The sequence below is a fragment of the Salmo salar genome, chromosome 01, assembly GCF_965601325.2.
Source record: "Salmo salar chromosome 01, fSalSal1, whole genome shotgun sequence".
NCBI lineage: Eukaryota > Metazoa > Chordata > Actinopteri > Salmoniformes > Salmonidae > Salmo > Salmo salar.
This window is the reverse complement of record NC_138291.1, coordinates 56518845-56541717: the sequence shown is the minus strand read 5'-3', so window position 1 is coordinate 56541717 and position 22873 is coordinate 56518845. Positions and strand designations below refer to the sequence as shown.

The following is a 22873-nucleotide window of genomic DNA, read 5'->3' as shown; positions in this document are numbered from 1 at the left end:
CATACGGGTGCCCTGGCCAGGTGACCATGGCCTGTACGGATATCAACATTTTACATTTACATTTTAGTCATTTAGCAGACGCTCTTATCCAGAGCTTATCCGACTTACAACGAGTGCAAAGTGGACAAACCCTGGCACGTCAATGCCACCTGTTTGAACACAGTGGGCTCCCATACCTGTACCTGTAAGCACGGATTCACAGGCAACGGCTCCAAGTGTGAGGATGTGGACGAGTGCGTTGCAAATGGCTCCTGCCTTCGTGGGTACTGTGTGCTAATGTGCACGGCGACTTCTCCTGCTCTTGCCAGCAGGGCTTCACCGGGGATGGCTTCTGGTGCCAGGATGTGGATGAGTGTGCCTTCTGCAATGCCGCCACCTGTCCCCCCCATGTCAGAGTTTGTCAACTCCCCCGGAGTCTACGTTTGTTCCTGTATGAACAAGACAGTGACTTATAATGACACCCGTGTGGCCCCCAGTTGCTAGTGTGCCTCTGCCTGCCATCTTCATGGGCTCTGCCAATCCTCATCTGCTGGCTACCTAGGCTTTGAGGGGGATGGACTCACCTGCTCTGACTTAAGTGAGTGACGGGAGAATGTGTGCTCCCAGAATGAGACTGTGTGAATATCCCAGGCTCTTTTGCCTGCCTCTGCAAAGTGGGCTACAGACAGAACAAGACAAACTGCGCTGGTAAGAAGACTTGATTTAGTCACAAAAACTACCAGAACCACTCAATATTTCTCAATAACCATTCAATTGCAAAGTCCTATCTTTCCTTATTCAAAATCTGGTGTTTGATTTTACTTAGAATATGTTGTTCTGTAAAATTGATAATGTGGTAAGACTGTATTCAGGGGACTAATTCTCTCTCTCTCCCTCTCTCTTTTCCGATATGGATGAAAGTGAATCTGGAGAAAAGGAGTGCAGTATGTTTTCCCACCTCTTGTTTCTGTCGCCGTGGCTTCACTGGCGATGGGAAGAATTGTTCTGGTAAGCGTACCATTTCTCTTATCATTTTTATCATCAGTATACATTACATGACTTTGTTTAGACTGTTCATCTATACCCTACCTGCCCTGCTTTTGTGTGGATTTGCTTGTGAGCTTTCTTTTAGCAATTTACGGGGCTGTTTACTTGGCACTGTCCCATTTTGGATGAATTATAGACATTGATGAGTGCCAAACCCAAAATGGAGGATGCCACCCTGTTGCCAGGTGCTACAACATGGCACCGAGGGCACTGGCTATGAGTCCCAGGATGTTGACGAGTGTCCCGACAACTCCACCCAGCCCCACAACTGCAGCTGCCTGACCCTTTCCAACAACACAAACGGTTCCTCTGTCGGTGCCAGGAGGGGTACATGGGGGACGGGTTTGTCTGTGAGGATGTGGATGAATGTCTCTCACCCTCTACCTGTGGGGGGGGGGAACATGACGTGCCACAACACCCCCAGGAGGTACGACTGCACCTGCATCCGGGGCCTAGCTTACGGAGCAGGCACGTGTGTGTCTGAGGAGGACTGCCTGAATACCAGCAGTATGTGGCACCCTCACGCAGCGTGCCTACCCCACCAAGGGCTCCTTCTACTGCCACTGCCAGGACAGTTTCCACGGCAACGTGGCGGCGTGCTGGGACGTGGACAAGTTTTGCCAAATGGGGCGGGAGTACTGCCCGGAGTTCTCCTACTGCTTCAACACAGAGGGTTCCTATACGTGCGACTGTTGGGGCGGGACACACTCCACGGGACACACTGCGTGGACGTGGACGAGTGTGAGGCGGGGAACTTCACCTGTCCAGACAACAGCACCTCTACCAACTCTGAGGGTAGCTACTGCTGCCCCTGTGACATGGACTACCAGGCTAGTAACAACTCTCTGTGTCTAGATATTAACGAGAGTGCCGTGGGGCTGGCACAGTGCCCGAACACCTCCGATTGCCAGAACACACCCGGCTCGTTTGTCTGTGACAGCTGGGAAGGCTACTAGGGCAATGGCTCAGGCTGTGAGGACATCAACGAATTCCTGGACAATTCCACTTGTCCTGAGAACAGCACCTGCGTCAACACCTATGGCAGATTCCTGTGTCCCTGTAATGTAGGATTCCTCAGCATAAATGATCAGTGTGAGGATGTCGAGGAGTGCTCAGGCCGCTCTGCACCAACGGAACGTGCATGAACCCCATTGGTTCATTCTTCTGCTTGTGCTACAAGGGTTTATGGAGCAATGATATTGAGTGTGTGGACGTGGACGAGTGTTCTGAGGAGTATTGCAACTCCTCTACCTCCGTCTCTGTCTGCCAGCCCTACTTGACCTGTCTCAACCTCCGTGGCTCCTGTAATAGCGGGTTCCTCCTGTCCCGAGGTCTCCTTGTGCAACAACACTAGTGTCCCAGTGTGGACGGGTATGAGTTATGGGCACAAGGCAATGAATGACACGGTGTGCGACGATATTGACAAAGGTCTCTAAAACACCACATATCACGGTCGTACCACTGTGACTGTCCTGGGGGGTACCATGAGGACGAGGGAGCGTGTGTGGATATGGATGAATGTGGGAACAGTAATGGTACGAAGGTGTGTCACCCCTTGGCACGGTGTTGGAACACTCCAGGCCCACTGCCCACTGGGCCCACGCGGGCAATGGCACCTGGTGGAGGGCGTTGACCAGTGGCGACCGGTAATTCAGTTTTTAGCTCTACCTGTTTAGCAAAAAATGTATAATATATATTTTTTTGTTGCCTGTTTTGCATGTTATTTTGGCATTAATGTGTCACATATTAGCTTGCAAACAATGTAAAATAAAAACAATTATTGAGTTAATAAGCTGCATAGAAACATGGTCTCTTTTTTGCTTTCTTGAGTAAGGCAGCTCCAACATGCAGGCGTTTCAGCCTAGCTCAGTGCTTTCTGTAGTGGTGGTGGGGCAGCCAGCGGAAAATACAGAGGGTAGGGGTTGGTTATGTTCTCTAGTTGAACCGTGATTGGCACAGTGTTCACTCACTCACACTACGTCACTGCAAAATCTACGAAGAGAGCTCGAAAATTAAAGCCCCTTGGATGCTGCCATAGAGTTACACTAGAAGTGCCATCCAAGAAGACTCAAGGTCATTGGCCACAGATAAAATGTTGTCAAATCAGATTAAATCTACGGTAGCTTTGATTGGACTGATCATGTCAACATCATACTTTCAAAATCTTAGCTAGCAGTCATCATCATGAATCAAGTTGACAATCTATCAATCCATGTCATATGAAGAGAAATTATAGATAAAAACGTATCGGTGCTCATCGGCCATTGGACATAAACATTACACAACAAGTTGGAAATCACAAAATTCAACAATAAGGGGTTTGGAAGGAATCAGTGGCTAACTGCAAGCATTGCAAAGCAATCACTAGCCTGCTATTCAGTGGAGTGGGCGTGTGGTCCAAGTCTGGGTTTAAGGGTCTTTTTTCCATGCTTAAAAGGATAAACATTGGCCATTCAACATTGGCCATGCTGTCAATCCAACATGACTTCTGCTGCATTCAAAACAACTGGAAACTCGGAACTGGGAAATCTCAGACTTCAGTGAGGTCAAGACAACTGGGAACTCTGGAAAAAAAACGAGCTCCGACTGGGAGAATACATTTTGAACGGTCATCCAACTCGGAATTCCAAGTCAGAAACTCTGGCCTCTTTCTAGAGATGAAGATCACTGACGTCATGATTTGACCATGTTTTTTTCAGAGTTCCCAGTTGTCTTGAAAGCACCATAAATCCAGAGAATGACTGATTTTGATGACAAAGTTTAATGACAAAATTTTCCCACGAAGGACCGACGCGCCATCTTCCTGTTCAAGTGAGCACAGCACAACAAGGTGAGTCCAAAAATGTATTGTATGCTGCTGCATTAATTATGTAATATGCCAACGAGATATGTATACTGTAGCTAAGAAAGTAATACTAAGTGTATGTTGTGTAGTAAGCTGTTAGTAGCCCATGTGCCTCACCCTAATAATTTGGTCCCTTTTCCCCTCATAACTTTCCCCTCATAACTCACTGTTCTGACTTGGTAATGCACATGTAGCCTATAGCCTGTTTTAGAGATATCATCATCAAATATTGTAAGAGCTTTCATTGTTTGCTTATATGCCCCCTTTATTTATCCTACGGTTCTGACTTGGTGTACAGGGAGAATACTGTAAGAAGGGCCCATGTTCTGAATTCTGTCGCTGTACATTTCAAAAGTGCTTGTAACGGTTGTCGTCGGGAATATAGGACCAAAATGCAGCAGGAATGTGGATGCTCATCTTGTATTTATTTTAAATAAAGAGAACACCAAAATAACAAACGAAGAACGCACGAACAACAAAACAGTCTTGAAAAAGGAGGACCAAGGCACTCTTCATATAATTGATTAAAATGCCTTTATTAGTATGGCATGTTCAATAGAAACAATGTTTGTAAAAAACCGACGCGTTTCGATGCAGCCGAAACGCGTCGGTTTTTTACAAACATTGTTTCTATTGAACATGCCATACTAATAAAGGCATTTTAATCAATTATATGAAGAGTGCCTTGGTCCTCCTTTCTTTTTGAAGACCAACTCAACCCTTTTACCAAAGAGCACCTTCTGTCTACCAACATTTACTATTGTGTACCTTAGTAGCGCTTCCCTTCCTCCTCTTTCTATTAGCAAAACAGTCTTGTCAGGCACACAGCAAAACAAGAAACAATCTCCCACAAACACTTAACCAAACACATACCCATATATAGGACTCTCAATCAGAGGCAACTAGAAAACACCTGCCTCCAATTGAGAGTCCAACCCCAATAAACTAGACATAGAAATACAAAAGACTAGAGACCACATAGAAATACAAACATAGAACATAAACCCGGAAATAATAAATCAAACACCCTACTACATAAATCACCACCCCGAACCACATAAACAAAATACCCTCTGCCACGACCTGACCAAACTACAATAACAAATAACCCTTATACTGGTCAGGACGTGACAGTGCTGAACAAATAGTTTTAAAGACTACATCTGTGCTAGCTTGTCATTTATGTCTTAATCGAAATTACGGATTGCCTCTTATCCGCTCATTGTCCCTTTATGCTATAGTTTGTACATCTTAATTGTCAGTAGAAACCAGATTTGTTCAAGCAAGTCAGCCATATCAGCTATGTTTTTTAATAAGGCAGTAAAATGAGGCTGAATGAAAATAAATTCTGCCAGACAAGGCTCCGCTGATAGCCGGGTATAGTAGTGGTAAGGTGTTCGGACTTCTGTTGGGACTTCTGTAGGCCCTAACAGTTTGTGGGCACCATTTGTCACAGTTATAGTGTAATTAATGTATTGTGTTGTGTAGTGGCTTTGCTGGCATGCATCTAAAACAATTTGGGGGAGTTTGCCCCACCAATATTTACATGATAAAATGGATGAATGTTTCATCCTGACGGCGCCCTGTCACAAACATGCCCTCTGCCACAACAGGCCCAGGTCGATCCTGTGTGTGTGGGAGCCAGGCCTCCGGGGCATAAGGCCCGGTGTGTGAACCTGGATTTGTGCCAACAGAACAACGGAGTATGACACACTGCTGCCACCTATTCTATTCCCCTTTACCTTCCAATCCCTAAATCTGTGTGTGTGTGTGTGTGTGTGTGTGGGGGGGGGTGACGTTTATCATAATGTCATAATTATAATGTGGTGTGCCACCTTTTGACTAACTGTGCGTTTCATTCACAGAGTGTGATTTGTACACGTTTGGTGACCAGGTGGAAGATTGAGGATTGTGGTTGGACACAGAAGGTGGGATCTCTCCTTACATCACACCAATTATGGATTTCCGCTTCATGTGCAAGCTGTTTGATCGGATCTAGGTAAGTATCCACATCTTTACTCACAACTCTGACACTGGAAACCCCAAACTAAAGAGAGCAAGATAATAAGTGATGAGTACTATTTACATTTTTAGTACAATTCTATTTTTCCTCTATTTTGCAGTTGGAAGAAAATGTACATCACTGTAATTCTTTTCTGAAATGGCCTTTGCTGTAGACTTTTAGTAAAACATTACTCTCTATCCTGCTTAGTTCTCAGATAATGGACTTATCCAGTTCGTCAGTCAGAACTAGTTCCTGCTTCCTGTCCCCTTCCCTAAGGGTTTCCGCCATGCTGGCAGTGTACTGGTACGATGCTGACCTCACCCAGGGGGAGGGGAAGCTGCTCTATCAGGTGAGAGGTTGAAGGGTCAGGGGTGAGAGTTGAGTTTGGGTCAAAGTGGAATCAAAGTGGGGATGGACTAATCTCATCTTCTCTTAATTATTTTCTCTCTCCTAGGAATACCACCAGCTGAATATGTCTGATATATATTCCCAAATTGTCTTCAATCGTACAGCGGAGGATGTTACACGGTACAAAAGGGCAAACCTGCGTTCACCCCAGCCTGAATTCTAAAGATCACCTGGGATCATGTGATGGCTGTCTACTACCAGGAAATCAACCAGTCAGAGTATTGGTCTAATGTTTTCAATGTCCATGTTCCAGTTATGTCATACTCCAATAGAGGCATATACTGTAGGTGTCTATTGGTGTTGGACATGATTGCATGTCTAGCAGGAAAGTGGGTTATTGGATGGTACAGGGTGTGGTATGGTTTGCTCTGATGTTTGTCCTAGTTTGGCATCCATTGTTGTGTGCAATGTGAGAACCTCAAGTGTTAGCTGAGAGAATGTAACCTATGACAGTTCTCTCCTATTCTTTTTATTCCTGTGGTGCCACCTTGTGCCCACTTCCAGACTAACACCTTCTAGTACATCCTCATGACCTACGGGGAGCACTCCTTTGCCCTGCTACGCTTCGGGGAGTTGGGCTCCTGGCCAAAGGCTCCACCATGAGCCTCTCCACCATCACAGGCTACTGCAACGGTGGAGCCCACTTTTTCAACGAGATCACAAATTAAATTAATCTGTTTGGCCCAGGGTGGCGATACAGGCCTTAGGAGGTGAGGGGAAATATAAGTCAGAGCCCAAACGGGACCCCCAGAAGAGGTGCCAGGTGTGGGCCATAAAGGAGCCTGAGCCGAAGGAGCGGGCCAAGGGGGTGTCGTCGTGCCCCTGTATCCACGCCCAAGCACTGGACGATCTGGCATACAGGCCTGAGACCCTGTCCCCCCAACCAGCAGGATCGGATACAGGTAAGGGAGCTACGGGGACTGCGCTGGGGGGGCTGTTGGGGTGACGTCTTCCAGTCCATCCTGTCCAATGTATGTATGACCCACAAGGTCCCCTGTTGGCTGGATACTGCGAACGCTATTTCACTAGAGCCACTGCACAGAAACACATACAGTGAGAACCAACAGTATTGGGACAGTGACAGTTTTTTGTTATTTTGGCTCTGTACTCCAGCACTTTACTTAAAATGTAAAAAAAAGAATAGAAGATGTTTCTAAACACTTCTACATTAATGTGGATGCTACCATGATTTTGGATAGTCAGACGCACAAACGGGATGTTAGCAATTTTGGAGGGTATGATATTTATGCCTCTAACCTTCTCACTCATCATTATTCAAGATTCGTTCATGATTATCTGTAATCATGGTAGCATCCACATGAATGTAGAAATGTTTAGAAACATATTCTATTCTTATTTACAATAAAAGTGATTCCAAAATAACACAATACATAATTTACCATGCATTTCTATTGGGCACAACATAATCCGAAACACAACCAAAACAAACAGCAAATGCATGCAACAAGTTTGTAGAGTCAGAAGCTTGATGTAGTCATTGCGTGCTAGGAATATGGGACCAAATAATACACTTTTGACTACTTCAATACACATATAAGTGAATTTGTCTTAATACTTGTGGTCCCCAAAAATGGGGGGACATGTACAAAAAGTGCTGTAATTTCTAAACGGGTCACCTGACTTGAATGAAAATACTCTCAAATTAAAGCTGACTGTATGCACTTTAACATCACAGCGATTGTATCATTTCAAATCCAAATTACTGGAGTATAGAGCCAAAACAACAAAAATGGGTCACTGTCCCAATACTTCTGGAGCTCACTGTAGGTAACGTCTCATTTAAGTCATACAGTGAAAGCTCAACCTGCCATTTGGAATGTTGTTCAAATCAATAATACCATTCAATGATGTAATCACTAACTGCGTGTCTTTTAAACTAGCAAACTCATTCTTATTGCCTAACGATAGTTTCGTCTTTTATCATTTCTAGTTGAGGATCTCCTTCCGTTCCAGTGGTGTTGTATCCTGTCTCCTCTGTGCCACCTCTATCTGGACATGACGCCCCTGGACCGTTGCCAAGGTTATGGCTGGGTGAGCGACTGCTGCATAAAAGCAGCCAAGGCAACACGCAGCATTGGTGATCGCTTACCTCTACTCAGCGGAATGGGGTTCATTTACTTTCAACTCCTGTCAACTCGTTGAATTAATTATTTACTTGGATCATAATATATTTAAGCAATAAGGCCCGAGGGGGTGTGGTATATGGCCAATATACCACGGCTAAGGGCTGTTCGTACGCACAACGCAATGCAGAGTGCCTGGACACAGCCCTTAGCCTATCACATGAGACAGGAACAGCGTCAGTAAAAAGGAAAAACAATCAATGCAGCAGTGGGGAACAAAGCTGGGGAACTGACAAATATAGGGGAGGAAATGAACAGGTGATAAGTGAGTCCAGGTCCAATAACGCTGATGCACGTGACGAGGGAAGGCAGGTGTACGTGATGGATTGCAGGAGTGCCTGATGCAGGGCAACCTGGCGCCCTCAAGCGCCAGGGGGAGGGAACAGCAGGAGCAGACGTGACATAGCCTTGGTATATTGGCCATATAACACAAACCCCCGAGGTGCCTTATTGCTATTATAAACTGGTTACAAATGTAATTAGAGTAGTAACAAGAAATGTTTAGTCATATTCGTGGTATACGGTCTGATATACCACAGCTGTCAGCCAATCAGAGTTCAGGGCTCGACCCAGCCAGTTTATAATAATATATAGCCCACATGTTTGGCCCCATTATGTGATAATAGACAGATCCATCGCACCGTGCCTGTCAGTGTAAATGTACTGTATACAGCCTTGGTTAGTGAATGGTTTCCTAGTTATGTGTATCTGTTATGTCTGCAGGCATGGTGTACTGTAGCCTTCATTTCATCACCTTCAACGGGCCTGAGTATTCCTTCAAGGCCCTGCGGCAAGTTTGTCATTGTGCACCTCACCTCCTACACCAGCTCCAATATCTTCACGCTGCAGGGCGAGAAGGACTAGCTGGAGACAGATGGACAGGCCAGACGGGTCCCCGCGGTGGTGACGATGGCTGCTTTCCACAAGGTCAGTGTGTGTGCGTGCATGTGCATGTGTGTGTGCCTTATGGGTTTTATTATGGGCTGTAAATCTCATGTGGTTAATTATCCTTACCTCGGTGTGAATGTGTGTGCATAGTCAGGAGATGGACTGGAGGTCCTGGTGTGGATGATGTGGAGGTCTCTGTCGGTAAGGTTTGATCACCGGCTATATTCGTATTTATTATGGATCCCCATTAGCTGCTGCCACGGATCCAGCAAAATAAGGCAGTTTATACTATTTAGAAAACATTAAAATACATTCACAGATTTTACAACACACTGTGTGCCCTCAGGCCCCTACTCCACCACTACCACCACATATATACAGTACAAAATCTGTGTGTATAGTGCGTATGTTATCGTGTGTGTGTATGCACAGGTCTGTGCCTATGTTTGTGTTGCTTCACAGTCCCCGCTGTTCCATAAGGTGTATTTTTATCAGGTTTTTTTTATCTAATTTTAGTGCTTGCCTCAGTTACTTGATGTGGAATAGAGTTCCATGGCTCTATGTAACACTGTGCGCCTCCCATAGTCTGTTCTGGGACTGTGAAGAGACCTCTTGTGGCATGTTTTGTGGGGTATGCATATGTGTTAAGCTGTGCGCTAGTAATTCAAACAGACAGCTCGGTGCATTCAACATGTCAATACCTCTCATAAATACAAGTAGTGATGAAGTCAATCTCTCCTCCACTTTGAGCCAGGAGAGATTGTGAAGAGAAAGAATCCTGCTAAAGCGTTCAGTGCCACGATTCAGAGATGGCACAGGGCCGGATATGATGGGTCTTTTGTTCATGTTTAGCAGAGAGTCAATCAGCTCTTTAAAATCCAGTTTCAACTGTTCAGAGCTGCCCTTCATAATGTCATTAAAACCCACATGAACTATGATAGAATCAATTTCCATGTCCTGATGTAGTACATTCGGGAGCAGCTTAGGCATTGTTTTTGCACCAGGAACGGTCACATTTCTTACAATGGAGTAGAGGTCGACAGATTCATCGCCATGGTTGATTAATTAGGGCCGATTTCAAGTTTTCATAACAATCGGTAATCGGCCTTTTTGGACGCCGATTATGGCCGATTACATTGCAATCCACGAGGAGACTGCGTGGCAGGCTGACCACATGTTACGTGAGTGCAGCATCAAAGGACCTTGTGGCTGCAAGGAGGTATGGTAAGTTGCTAGCTAGCATTAAACTTATCTTATAAAAAACAATCAATCTTCACATAATCACTAGTTAACTACACATGGTTGATGATATTACGAGGTTAACTAGCTTGTCCTGCGTTGCATATAATCAATGCGGTGCCTGTTAATTTATCATCAAATCACAGCCTACTTCAACTTCGCCAAAAGGGTGATGATTTAACAAAAGCGCATTTGCGAAAAAAGCACAAGTCTATTTTTTAAACCTGCATATTTAGTTAAAATACATTTATTTTTGTAGGCATTATTAACTAGGGAAATTGTGTCACTTCTTGCGTTCAGTGCAAGCAGAGTCAGGGTATATGCAGCAGTTTGGGCCGCCTGGCTCGTTGCGAACTGTGAAGACCATTTCTTCCTAACAAAGACCGTAATTCATTTGCCAAATTTTACATAATTATGACATAACATTGAAGGTTGTGCAATGTAACAGCAATATTTACACTTAGGGTTGCCACCCGTTCGATAAAATACGGAAAGGTTCCGTATTTCACTGAAAGAATAAACGTTTTGTTTTCGAAATTATAGTTTCTGGATTAGACCCTATTAATGACCAAAGGCTCGTATATTCTGTGTTTATTATAATTAAGTTTATGATTTGATATTTGATAGAGCAGTCTGACTGCAGGGTGGTAAGCACGAGCAAGCTTATAAGCATTCATTCAAAAAGCTCTTTACTGTGTTTGCCAGCAGCTCTTAGCAATGCTTGAAACACAGCGCTGTTTATGACGTCAAGCCTATCAACTCCCAAGATTAGGCTGGCAATACTAAAGTGCCTATAAGAACATCCAATAGTCAAAGGTATATGAAATACAAATGGTACAGAGAGAAATAGTCAACACGTCATAATTCCTATAATAACTACAACCTAAAACTTCTTAACTGGGAATATTGAAGACTCATGTTAAAAGGAACCACTAGCTTTCATATGTTCTCATGTTCTGAGCAAGGAACTTAAACATTTGCTTTTTTACATGGCACATATTGCACTTTTACTTTCTTCTCCAACACTGTGTTTTTGCACTATTTAAAACAAATTGAGCATGTTTCATTATTTATTTGAGACTAAATTGATTTTATTAAAGGATTATACTAAGGTCAAATAATAGTGCTCATTGTTCATTCAGTATTGTTGCAATTGTCATTATTATGTATGTATGTATGTATGTATGTATGTATGTATGTAATCGGTATCGGTGTTGAAAAATCATAATCGGTCGACCTCTACAATGGCGCTGGCCAAAACCCTGGCTGGCGAGTAGCCAGGAGAACCCTTTATGGATGGGCGAGAGGCAGGAGAACTTGAGCCCGTTGCTCCCGGCGCCTGGTGCAGGCCTCCGACAGATGGAGAAGCCCTGCTTGATCCAGAAAAGGGATGGAAGGTTGCCGACGTCGACTTCGAAATCGTAGGAGTAGGCACTGCGACTGCAGACACCCCCAGCGACAAAGGTGCAGGAAGATCAGTCTCCAGGACAACAAAACTATTTGTTGTTTGTATCTACTCCGGGCCTCTAGTTGGGAGTATAGACTGTGGCCGCTGTCTTCAGCTTCCACGGCTCGTGAGATGCGACCATCGTTGATTGCCTTGTTCCTCTTGCTGTGTTCCTTCCACTCCGCTATTGCCCGGCCAGCCTGATAATGACAAACGACAAGGCGGAGATGCATTCAACAAGCGCGAACGCTGTCCAGCCACCGGCGTAGAAAAGGTAATCATTCCACTCTGCGTTTTCCCCAGTTTCTTACGTAGGCTGGCGACCTGCGTGATCAAGGAAGCCACCTCAAGCCTATAATCATTGGCAAGCAAACAATTGCCGGATTGGAACTCTGAGTGATCTGGTTTGTCCCGAAACTAAGCTCCTACAGCGCTGGAACAGTTCATATATATCTCCAGACAAAGAGCGCTCCATTGCAAAGCTCATCTGGTATCATCTTCGTTAGCTTGATGGCTAGCAGCTTAGCATCTCTGTCAAGCAGGCTTCAACCTGTCTGCTAAGCGGGATTCCGGGACAAGAAATAGCAGTCCTAGTCGTTAAAAGCTAACCGCGTCGCGAAATCCACGCCTAAATACCAAGTTTGGTATTCGTATTTAAAGAATATTTGTTTAAAGAATATTGGTTATGTTTTAATCAAACATTTCCAGCAAACTGTTGTATTACAACCGGCCGTGATCGGGAGTCCCATAGGGCAACGCACAATTGGCCCAGCATCATCCGGGTTAGGGGGGGCTTTACTCTAGTGACTCCTTGTGGCGGGCCGGACACCTGCAGGCTGACCCCGGTCGTCAGGTGAACAGTGTTTCCTCTGACACATTGGTGCGGCTGTCTTCCGGGTTAAGCGGGTGAGTGTTAAGAAGCGCGGTTAGGCGGGTCATGTTTTGGAGGATGCATGACTCCACCTTCACCTCCCGAGACCTTTGGGGAGTTGCAGCGATGAGACAAGACTGAAATTGGGGAGAAAAAAGGGGGCAAAGTAAAACAAACAAACGCAATCCTCATATCACCTTGAGGTGACATAACAGTGCCCTCTGCTGTCCTTGTAGATGAGGTGCACTGTACTTCAGTCAGTCGCTGTGCGGCGGTGTACGCCTGGGGGCTACACGTGGTGGTGTGGAGGGTGCATGGAGGTGATGGTGGACAGCAGCTGGCTGCTCTGGTGGAGGTCCCCCAGACCTTCTGCAACCACGCGGTGGGCCTGCTGGGCCTCTGGAGCTCCAACCACACCGATGACTTCCTGCAGTCTGACGGGAAGCTGATGATCTTCCCCAACAACAACCCTCCCCCGGAGGAGAGCCTGCACCCCTTTGGCCTGTCCTGTGAGTGAGGCTTAAGTCAATAAATCACATTGAAGGAGTTGGAGCCATATTGAATGTACATACTAACATACCACTTAGAATGCATGTCCAATACATTGCTTTATTCTAAGTAGTGTTCTAGTGTGGTCTCTCTCCCCTAATATAGTGGATCACACAGATGAATTACCCCTAACTCCACTCAGTCACACGCGGAGTGCCAGGTATTAGTAGCCATTCACAGATATTGCTAGGTGTTTAAAGGAGCGGTCTTTCACCCTATCAGCTTTGGTCTGACATGTGGGTAAAAATACACACAGAGCCCCTCGGTTACATATACGGTCCTATCTGTTCAGTCAGTGTATGATGCAGTCAGTTTGCAGTGTGTTCATGACATACTGTCTTCTAACAACACTGGCCTAGGTCTGGAGTCCCAAGGGCTGTACCTCAACCTGGCTATGGTGTTTGGTGACTCAACTGTTACGTTAGCCAAAGGTCCAAGAATTTCTATCTTTATTCTACATGTTGGTCCTTCCTCTTTGAGTCCCATACTGTTGCATGCGCTGTGAAAAAGTTACCCCCTGGACAAATATCTAGGAGCAGCTTACTCTCCCCCAATTACAGACTCTAATCTTAATTATTACCCTAATTGGGCTGGTTTAGCGGGATAAACACAAAATGGACCTTAGATTAGCCTCTATGTGCAACTTCATCCTACTCCAACGCATTCTACCACCCATTGTGTAAGAATTCATCAAATGCGGTGTAGTGGTGATTGAGGTCAATTGGCATGCCTCTCTATAGGCCATTGACAAGCTCCAATTTCTCTCCTATGTAGGTAACATGCCTCCCATCGTGACTGAGCCCACAGTGATCCGCTGTAAGTTCAAATCCACTGTTCACGTGCAGATCAGCACTCAAGATGCCTACAATATAAGCTTCTCAATGCTCTTCCCCAGACCACCACAAGCCTCTGTTGGGAAAAGTGAGCTACAAACACACACACACATGCAACTCCCCTCTTAGCGAAGTTACCTATAATTCCCTCCTGTATCTCTCCCTATAGGTGATGGCATATTGACCTGGACACCACTCGACATCCAGCCTGTCTACCTGACCATCAGAGTTAATGACCAGCTGTTCAGCTCTCAGTTCGCCCACATCCTGCAGGTGTGCAACTGCCTCAACAGTGGCACCTGCCAATACGACAGCATAGTGGACAACCATCTGCAGGGGAGATTTCAGGTAAACAAATACAGACATACATAGACAGACAGACACAAAACAATATGGGGAGCACTTCTATATGGACTTGGGTGTTTTCCCCAGAGCGCAGTATAGTCCTGGGTTTTGAGTGTGAGATGATATTCCCATGCCAATTAACCCACACACCCTTCCTTTGTGCCTTGTCCTCCCAGGTGGTAGGGTGTCTGTGGCCTAATTCTGTGGGAATACCACTGAAGTGTGTAAAGGGAAGCCTAGCTTCCCAGGAGTGCAGTGCCAGTCCCAGTCTCAATCCCAGGGAGAGACAGACCAGTTCACCTGTGGATAGTGCCCCCTACTCACCGTCTATGATGACAGGCAGGGATACAAGTGCTTTGAGGATGGTTAGTGTGCTTAGGATAACAAGGGTTGTGTTCATTGGGCACAAAACGGGGTAGAAAACAGGGAGGGACTGCCTGGAGCTCGTTTTCGTTTCCAGTCGCGAAACATTTTCAAACGTTTCCGTTGCGTGCCCTAATGAACAAGACTTAGCTAGCAACCCCTCACCTGGATTCAGGAATTGATTCATTACCCGCGAAGATAAACTCCTGGCCCTATTCATTACCATTGAGTTGTCCTCATTCATGTCTCTCATTCTTTTCCTCTCAGACTTCTGCCTCCCTCCCTTCCGCTTTCGGCATCACAAGATGGCTGACAGCATCAGCTCAGGGTACAACTACACCTGCAGGTGCAAGCCTGGCTTTATGGGGACAGATGCCACTGTACAGGTACTGACCCTTGACCCCTAGATGGAGTTTTGTCTGAAATCTGACAAATTTCTAATATGGCTGCCAAACTCTGTATATACACATATAAAGACAATGTAATAAATCTATAGGCCGTATGTTACAGTTGTATTTATGGAGAGATGACTGTACATAATAGTCATTTTCCTCCTAATGCAGACATAGATGAGTGCCTGGACCACTCGGCCTGTCCCAAAGCCAAATTTTAGGGTTAGGTCCATCCGATGCTCCTGTCGCTACTGTACTGAGGAAACCGATATCTGTGGTACGTACACAGTATTAGCCTGTTATAACTGTTCCAGCATTAGCACTGCATGAAAGAGTGTCTATGTAGGGCATTATGACCCTGTCATGCATATAAAGGCTTTATTAAAGGCCCAGTGCAGTCAAAATTATGTTATTAAATCAATCAATCAATCAAATTGATTTATAAAGCCCTTTTTACATCAGCCGATGGACAGAAACCCAGCCTAAAACCCCAAACAGCAAGCAATGCAGATGTAGAAGCACAGTGGCTAGGAAAATCTCCCTAGAAAGGCCAGAACCTAGGAAGAAACCTTTGAGAGGAACCAAGCTCTGAGGGGTGGCCAGTCCTCTTCTGGCTGTGCCGGGTGGAGATTATAACAGAACATGGCCAAGATGTTCAAACGTCCATAGATGACCAGCAGGGTCAGATTATAATAATCACAGTGGTTGTAGAGGATGCAACAGGTCAGCACCTCAGGAGTAAATGTCAGTTGGCTTTTCATAGCCGATCATTCATAGCCGATTATTCCTGTGCTTTGTATCATTATTATAAATGAACACTGTAAAAGTGTGAAAACATTTGATCAGTGTTATATCCTGATAGTTGCTGTCTGAAAATACAATCTACACAGGACCATCTATCAGCAGGTTTTCCATGGGTGGGATTTTGGCTTGCCTGGTGACCTCGCCAAGCGGTAAATAAATGAATAGACCAATAACAAAGAGCGTTCCAAACCTCTCTGCCAATAAAAGCTAGTTTTCAGTTTCCACTCCTCATTCAGACCACACCCAGACAGTCCTAGTAAAATTATTTATTGAGAAATAGTTTTTTGCTAAAAAGCTATTTTTGTTTATTTTTGACCATTTTAATGAAAAATATTACAGTAAAGCATTTAATTGTTACCCACTTTTTTAAATACATATATATTGGGCCTTTAAGTAAAGTGTTAACCAGATTGTTTTTGTATAATGATGGTAACATTTATTTTGTTCCTTTGCAGGGGACTCTATATTCTCAAATGAATCCCCAAATACTACCCACATGACACTGCTGTGCCAGTGTTACCATGGTGATCATGACCACATCGTAGAATATGAGGTCATCTGATGGCCTTGTTGTTGTTGGCAGGGTACAATGTCTTCAACGTCTCCATGGGATAGAAGAACCAGGGTGCTGGAGGAGAGCGACTGAGACAGGTGAGAGCGTGTGGGCAGCCTGTCTAGTCAAACAATTTTAACATAGGCCTATATTTGTGTGTGTGACATAAAACAAGCTGAAGGATCATTTGTTTTTTTCCTGATGAGGAAAAACTCAGGTCCTGAAACGCCCCAGTTCTTTCTCTCTGCATTGTTGGGAAGGGCCCGTAAGCATTTCACTGTTATTCGACACCTGCCGTTTACGTAGCATGTGACAAATAACATTTGATTTGATTTAGTTTGCAGTTATAGGCTATAACTATAGGGTCTACAGATTTTCCTGGGAATGGGTGTGTAAATTTAGATAATGGCAGAAGGAGTTTTGCTGCTGGGTCATGTTCATTAGGCAGCAAATGGAGGAAAACAGATTGAAAAAGGGAGGGACTTGTCACGTCCTGGCCAGTATAAGGGGTAATTGGTATTGTAGTTTGGTCAGGACATGGCAGAGGGTATTTGTTTTATGTGGTTCGGGGTGGTGTTTTGGAAAAAGGGTGTTTGATTTAGTATTTCCGGGTTTGTGGGTTATGATCTTTGTTTATGTATTTCTATGTTTATCTAGTTAGTTGTATGTCTATGTTTGGTTAATTGGGGTGGACTTCCAATTGAAGGCAGCTGTGTGGTGTTGCCTTTGATTGGAAGTCCTATATTACTTGGGTGTGTTTGTTTGTTTAATTGTGGGAGATTGTTCTGTGTTTAGCCTTGTGCCTTGCCAGACTGTCGATATATCGTTCGGTCGCTTGTTTTGTTATTTTTGTACGTTCATTTCGGGAAGTTAATAAATGTTCAAAATGAACAAACACAGTCCTGCATTTTGGTCCTCCTTCACCGACGATAACCGTGACAGGACTACTTGGACCTAAACCGTTTAAGCCTATATTTGTGTATGGGACATACACTACCGGTCAAAAGTTTTAGAACACCTACTCATTGAAAGGATTTTCTTTATTTTTTCTATTTTCTACATTTTAGAATTATAGTGAAGACATCACAAATATGAAATAACACATGGAATCATGTAGAAATTAAAAAAGTGTTAAACAAATATATTTTATATTTGAGATTCTTCAAATAGCCACTATTTGCCTTGATGACAGCTTTGCACCCTGTTGGCATTCTCTCAACCAGCTTCACCTGGAATGTTTTTCCAACAGTCTTGAAGGAGTTCCCACATATGCTGAGCACTTGTTGGCTGTGTTTTTTTCTTCACTCTGCGGTCTGACTCATCCCAAACTTTTCAATTTGGTTTAGGTTGGGTGATTGTGGAGGCCAGGTCATCTGATGCAGCACTCCATCACTATCCTTATTGGTCAAATAGCCCTTACACAGCCTGGAGGTGAGTTGGGTCATTGTCCTGTTGAAAAACAAATAATAGTCCCACTAAGCCAAAACCAGATGGGGTGGCGTATCGCTACAGAATGCTGTGGTAGCCATGCTGGTTAAGTGTGCCTTGAATTCTAAATAAATCACAGACAGTGTCACCAGCAAAGCACCCCCACACCATAACACCTCCTCCTCCATGCTTCATGGTGGGAAACACATGCAGAGATCATCCGTTCACCTACTATGCGTCTTACAAAGACACAGCGGTTGGAACCAAAAATCAAATTTGGACTCATCAGACCAAAGGACAGATTTCCACCGGTCTAATGTCTATTGCTCGTGTTTCTTGGCCCAAGCAAGTCTCTTCTTATTATTGGCGTCCTTTAGTAGTGTTTTTTTGTTGCAGCAATTTTAACATGAAGGCCTGATTCGAGCAGTCTCCTCTGAACAGTTGATGTTGAGATGTGTCTGTTACTTGAACTCTGTAGCATTTATTTGGGCTGCGGTTTCTGAGGCTGGTAACTCTAATGAACTTATCCTCTGCAGCAGAGGTAACTCTGGGTCTTCCTTTTCTGTGGCGGTCCTCATGAGAGCCAGTTTCATCAAAACGCTGGATGTCTTTTGCGAAGTCCAATGTATTTCATAAAATGAAAAAACTGGACACAGAAATGGATATGGACTCTAGAGAGAAGCAGCGCATACTTGGTGCTGTGATTCTGACAAACACTCCTAGCAAGTACACTGAATTAATGGCGAGACGGCTCTGGGCGACGGGAACTTGATAAACAGGTGAACAAACAAACACAGAGCCGTTCATGTGCCTTAACTCTTTCCCCTGTGAAACCTCATGCTTTCTGTTCGTTGTTTTTATTATAGTTATTATATTCATGTGTAAAGCACATTGCATTATTATTACAGAGTGAGCATTGTCACATATTTGCACATACAATGTAAAGCAATGGATTCATCATTTGATTTATCAGACAACAGGTTGTGGGATCCTCTATTTAACCGTCAGTCCATCTACTGTTGTACTTCAGAGTGTAATGTCCACAGCTTCGTGTTGGACTTAGCTTTGTGGTGGAGGGTATTGTCGGGCTCTGAGTCTTGATGGCTATGAAGATACAGAGAACAAACGACAAACACTTGAATCCAATTGAAGGTTTTATAACTACCGGTCGGTAAGAGTAGTACACACGTAGCATGCCAACTTTGTCATACAGGGGAGTCTCCTTTGCCTTAAACCTATGGAATGCATACAACAGTAATCATAATACATCTCAGTGTTACAAAATAAACTAAATGCATAATGATATCCCTTGGCCGAGACGTTCTAATCACTGAAGTCATGAACCAGACAATGACCTGCCCTCTAGTCAATAAGAAAACAAAGAGGGTAGCATGTTTAAAGGGGAAGCATGTTTCACGATTGCCATCCATGTTACAGAGAGGTACAGATGGTGGAAATATATATATATATATATCTGCTCGGCTATAGTTTTTAATACCCATCAGTATTTACAGTACCACCATACTTTGACCATTCTAGCTTTAAGCACCAGCTGTCAGAGCAGCTCACAGATCACTGCACCTGTACATAGCCCATCTATAATTTAGCCCCAACAACTACCCTCTTCCCCTACGGTATTTATTTATTTATTTATATTGTTCCTTTGCGCCCCATTATTTCTATTTCTACTTTGCACTTTATTCCACTGCAAATCTACCATTCCAGTGTTTTACTTGCTATATTGTATTTACTTTGCCACCATGGCCTTTTTTTTGCCTTTACCTCCCTTATCTCACCTCATTTGCTCACATTGTATATAGACTTATTTTTCTACTATATTATTGACTGTATGTTTGTTTTACTCCATGTGTAATTCTGTGTTGTTGTATGTGTCAAACTGCTTGCTTTATCTTGGCCAGGTCGCAATTGTAAATGAGAACTTGTTCTCAACTTGCCAACCTGGTTAAATAAAGGTGAAATAAATAAATAAAAATTCCCATCATGTGTAGGTGTTATACCCTTTTCAATCAATAGGTGTCAGCGGTGAGTCACCCACACAGGGGCAGCAGAGAGGCTGATCAATCACATTTGTTTGTGGGTGGCTGAGCTGAACTGAATAGCACAGGTAGCACAGCAGCCACCTGCTCAGACTGCAGCCCTTGTTCCTTAGGAAGTGGCTGCAGCGTGCAGTGTGTTGCCCCCTGCAAGATGAGATCACCTGAGTCCCACAGGTCCCAGCACTGCAGAGAGGCCTGGCCCACACAGAGGCAGCTACGCTAGGGTCAAGGGCAGGGCCCTGCCACTGCACTCCCCTACCTACTTCCTGAATGTGGATCCCCCCCCACTACCCCTGCATAACCTCTGCGCAGCCACAGTTCCTCTTGTTTACATCCTCTGGAGGAAGCAAACACAGATAATGTCGAAGTCCCGTTCAGAATATTTATAGGAAAGAGCTATAAAGAGTAATTTGAGATATTACATGGCAAGCAACACTACTGACACCTGAGTGAAGAAACATCAAGTTCTAGTAAAGAAATACCAGAAAAACTCTATTTGTAATAAAGGAATTAAGCGTTGAAGATGAAAATATGACAAGTACCTTGATAGCCTACTTTTATCCTGCACAGTATAATCTGGTACTGAACTGAAGGCTGCAGTCTTTGAACAGGAATACTACTCAGACTGCAGCAGACACCTGGAGCCACGCCAGGAAGAGGGAGAGGGGGGAGAGAGAAAGTGAGAACGAGAGATCAAGAGATCGAAAGAGCTGAGTGCCCAAGATCAACAGCAGGAATTCCGTTTGACAGTTTCTAAGTGGTGGTGTCCTTCTGATCGCCTCAAATAAAAAGGCCAGCAGGTGACTTGAGCTACAAAAGACACTCACAGATCGAGAAAGGTCCAGAGTAGACGGAATTAGAAGGATTCAAAGGATTCAACACTGAGCATGTACTGTATGTTCATATCCATTTCATCAGAGCATGATTGAAATAGCTTGGGAATACCAGCAATACTAAATCCTCTTATCAGATTGGAAGGCATTAATCATATTTGGCTCATGATTATGTAATTGTGAACACAACAAGTCATTGCTCTGTAACGTGTGGCTATTTAGGCCTGTGTTGGTCGGCTGGTTTCTGCCATAAGCCTGTTGTGTTGAACCTTAGTTACATGGATAATGCTGTTATCACACATCCATAAAACCATAAAGAGCCGCATCTCTGAAGTAACCATTCATACTCACTGGGAGTATACTTCTCCTCCACATCACCTTTGACCAATGGAGACCTTCTGGCAGGATCACCAATTGCAATTAGGAACTCTCCAAGGAGACGTCTCTCTTAGACACAGCCAAATTGCCTCCAGTCATAAAAAATACATGCCTTTTACATTCATACAACACACAAACACACACAAAAAAAACACACATGCATGCTCATACACACACACACACCTACAAATTATAATACCTATTCACATCCATTCTACGCACACTACAACTATTCACCATCATGAAAGGTGACCCTCCCTCCTGGCATGGAGCCAACAGGTGCATTACAAAGCCCTCATACATGAATGATGACAGCATCCTCTCGTATGTGTCACCTGCTTTGACCTCTGGAACTCCTCACATGCCACTTGTGCCAGTGAAACTGTAGAGCTTGTATAGAAGAACAATACCAACTCGTATCTAGGCATGATGTCACAGTGGCGCTAATGAAGATGGAGTGGAGGACACAGTACCAGAGTCCCTGACTACGTCCCTGCCTCCTCTACACATGACCCTTGACCTTATGGTGTGAGACCAAGAGCAGCTATCTGGAGGAGTGTGTTCTGGGATGGGTTGCCTGTTGCAGATAAGGTCTGACTCTCGTTCCACACATTCATACCATGCAGAGTAGAAGTGACATGACATGAATGTGGAGATTACTGGGCTAGCACATAGGGATATATGTGCACGTGTGCACACAAAATGAGTAAACTAGTCCATGTAAATGTAATGAAACCAAAAAACATAAACCCATACATATTCTGTATTCTGTGTACACACATCCCCCCTCCCACAAACCCCTCACAACTTACATTACAGAGATTGCTTTCACATTTTATAGACCATGAACTCATTTCTCCAGGGTTATTTATTTGACCCTAACCAAGTCCCCAGGGACCCAGGGAGAATGAGAGGGCATGTCATCAACCATACAGCTGATTCTGCAAATGTATGGAAAGCACCATAATAGATAGATATGTAATGGTGGGCCCATATTGTGGCCGTTTATGACATATCACAAATCTTTGGTTTACAATAACATAATTGCAGGATTATAAATGAAACAATGCATTATCAGAATCAGAAAATGCTTTCAGTCACACCAAGTGTATTTAAATACAGAGACACAAACATTTACAACACGAAGTTGGTTCCTACATAAACATTGTATAACACCTCATACGCCTCATATATGGTGGATTTTGCCACGGAAACACACACACAGATCCCAGTTTATCTAGTCCCTGTGACAGATTTAGGCATTTGTGCCATCTCCTTCAGACTAATATAATCTGCACTGGAAGTAAAATCCTGATGCAGAAAAACAGATTTCATTGAATAGACTCCAGTGTGTTCCATATTAGGTGGAGAAAAACCCGGGAGGTGACATTGAATCTTCTTACAAGATCACAATTCATCTCTGAACAGAACAGAATGAAGGGATATAGTGAAACCATATTTCCTG

General features: G+C 44.2%; 1 protein-coding gene across 3 annotated transcripts; it reads left to right on the top strand.

Annotated features, from left to right (window-relative positions):
- Positions 1 to 3727: 3727 nt before the first annotated feature.
- LOC106605150 (uncharacterized) lies at positions 3728 to 20137 on the top strand. 3 transcript variants are annotated; one of them, XM_082975268.1, is made up of 11 exons: positions 3728 to 3856; positions 5737 to 6225; positions 6331 to 7186; positions 8236 to 8336; positions 9152 to 13382; positions 14197 to 14238; positions 14425 to 14603; positions 15231 to 15349; positions 15527 to 15632; positions 16615 to 16810; positions 18059 to 20137. In XM_082975268.1, the coding sequence occupies exons 5-9, from the start codon at positions 13322 to 13324 to the stop codon at positions 15534 to 15536; spliced, it is 411 nt and encodes a 136-aa protein (XP_082831394.1). In that variant the 5' UTR covers positions 3728 to 3856; positions 5737 to 6225; positions 6331 to 7186; positions 8236 to 8336; positions 9152 to 13321; the 3' UTR covers positions 15537 to 15632; positions 16615 to 16810; positions 18059 to 20137. The 3 variants fall into 3 exon arrangements, with proteins under 3 accessions (XP_082831394.1, XP_082831392.1, XP_082831393.1); XM_082975266.1 differs by having other exon boundaries at positions 14197 to 14343; XM_082975267.1 differs by lacking the exons at positions 3728 to 3856; positions 5737 to 6225; positions 6331 to 7186; positions 8236 to 8336; positions 9152 to 13382 and having other exon boundaries at positions 13393 to 14343.
- The last annotated feature ends 2736 nt before the right edge of the window (positions 20138 to 22873 follow it).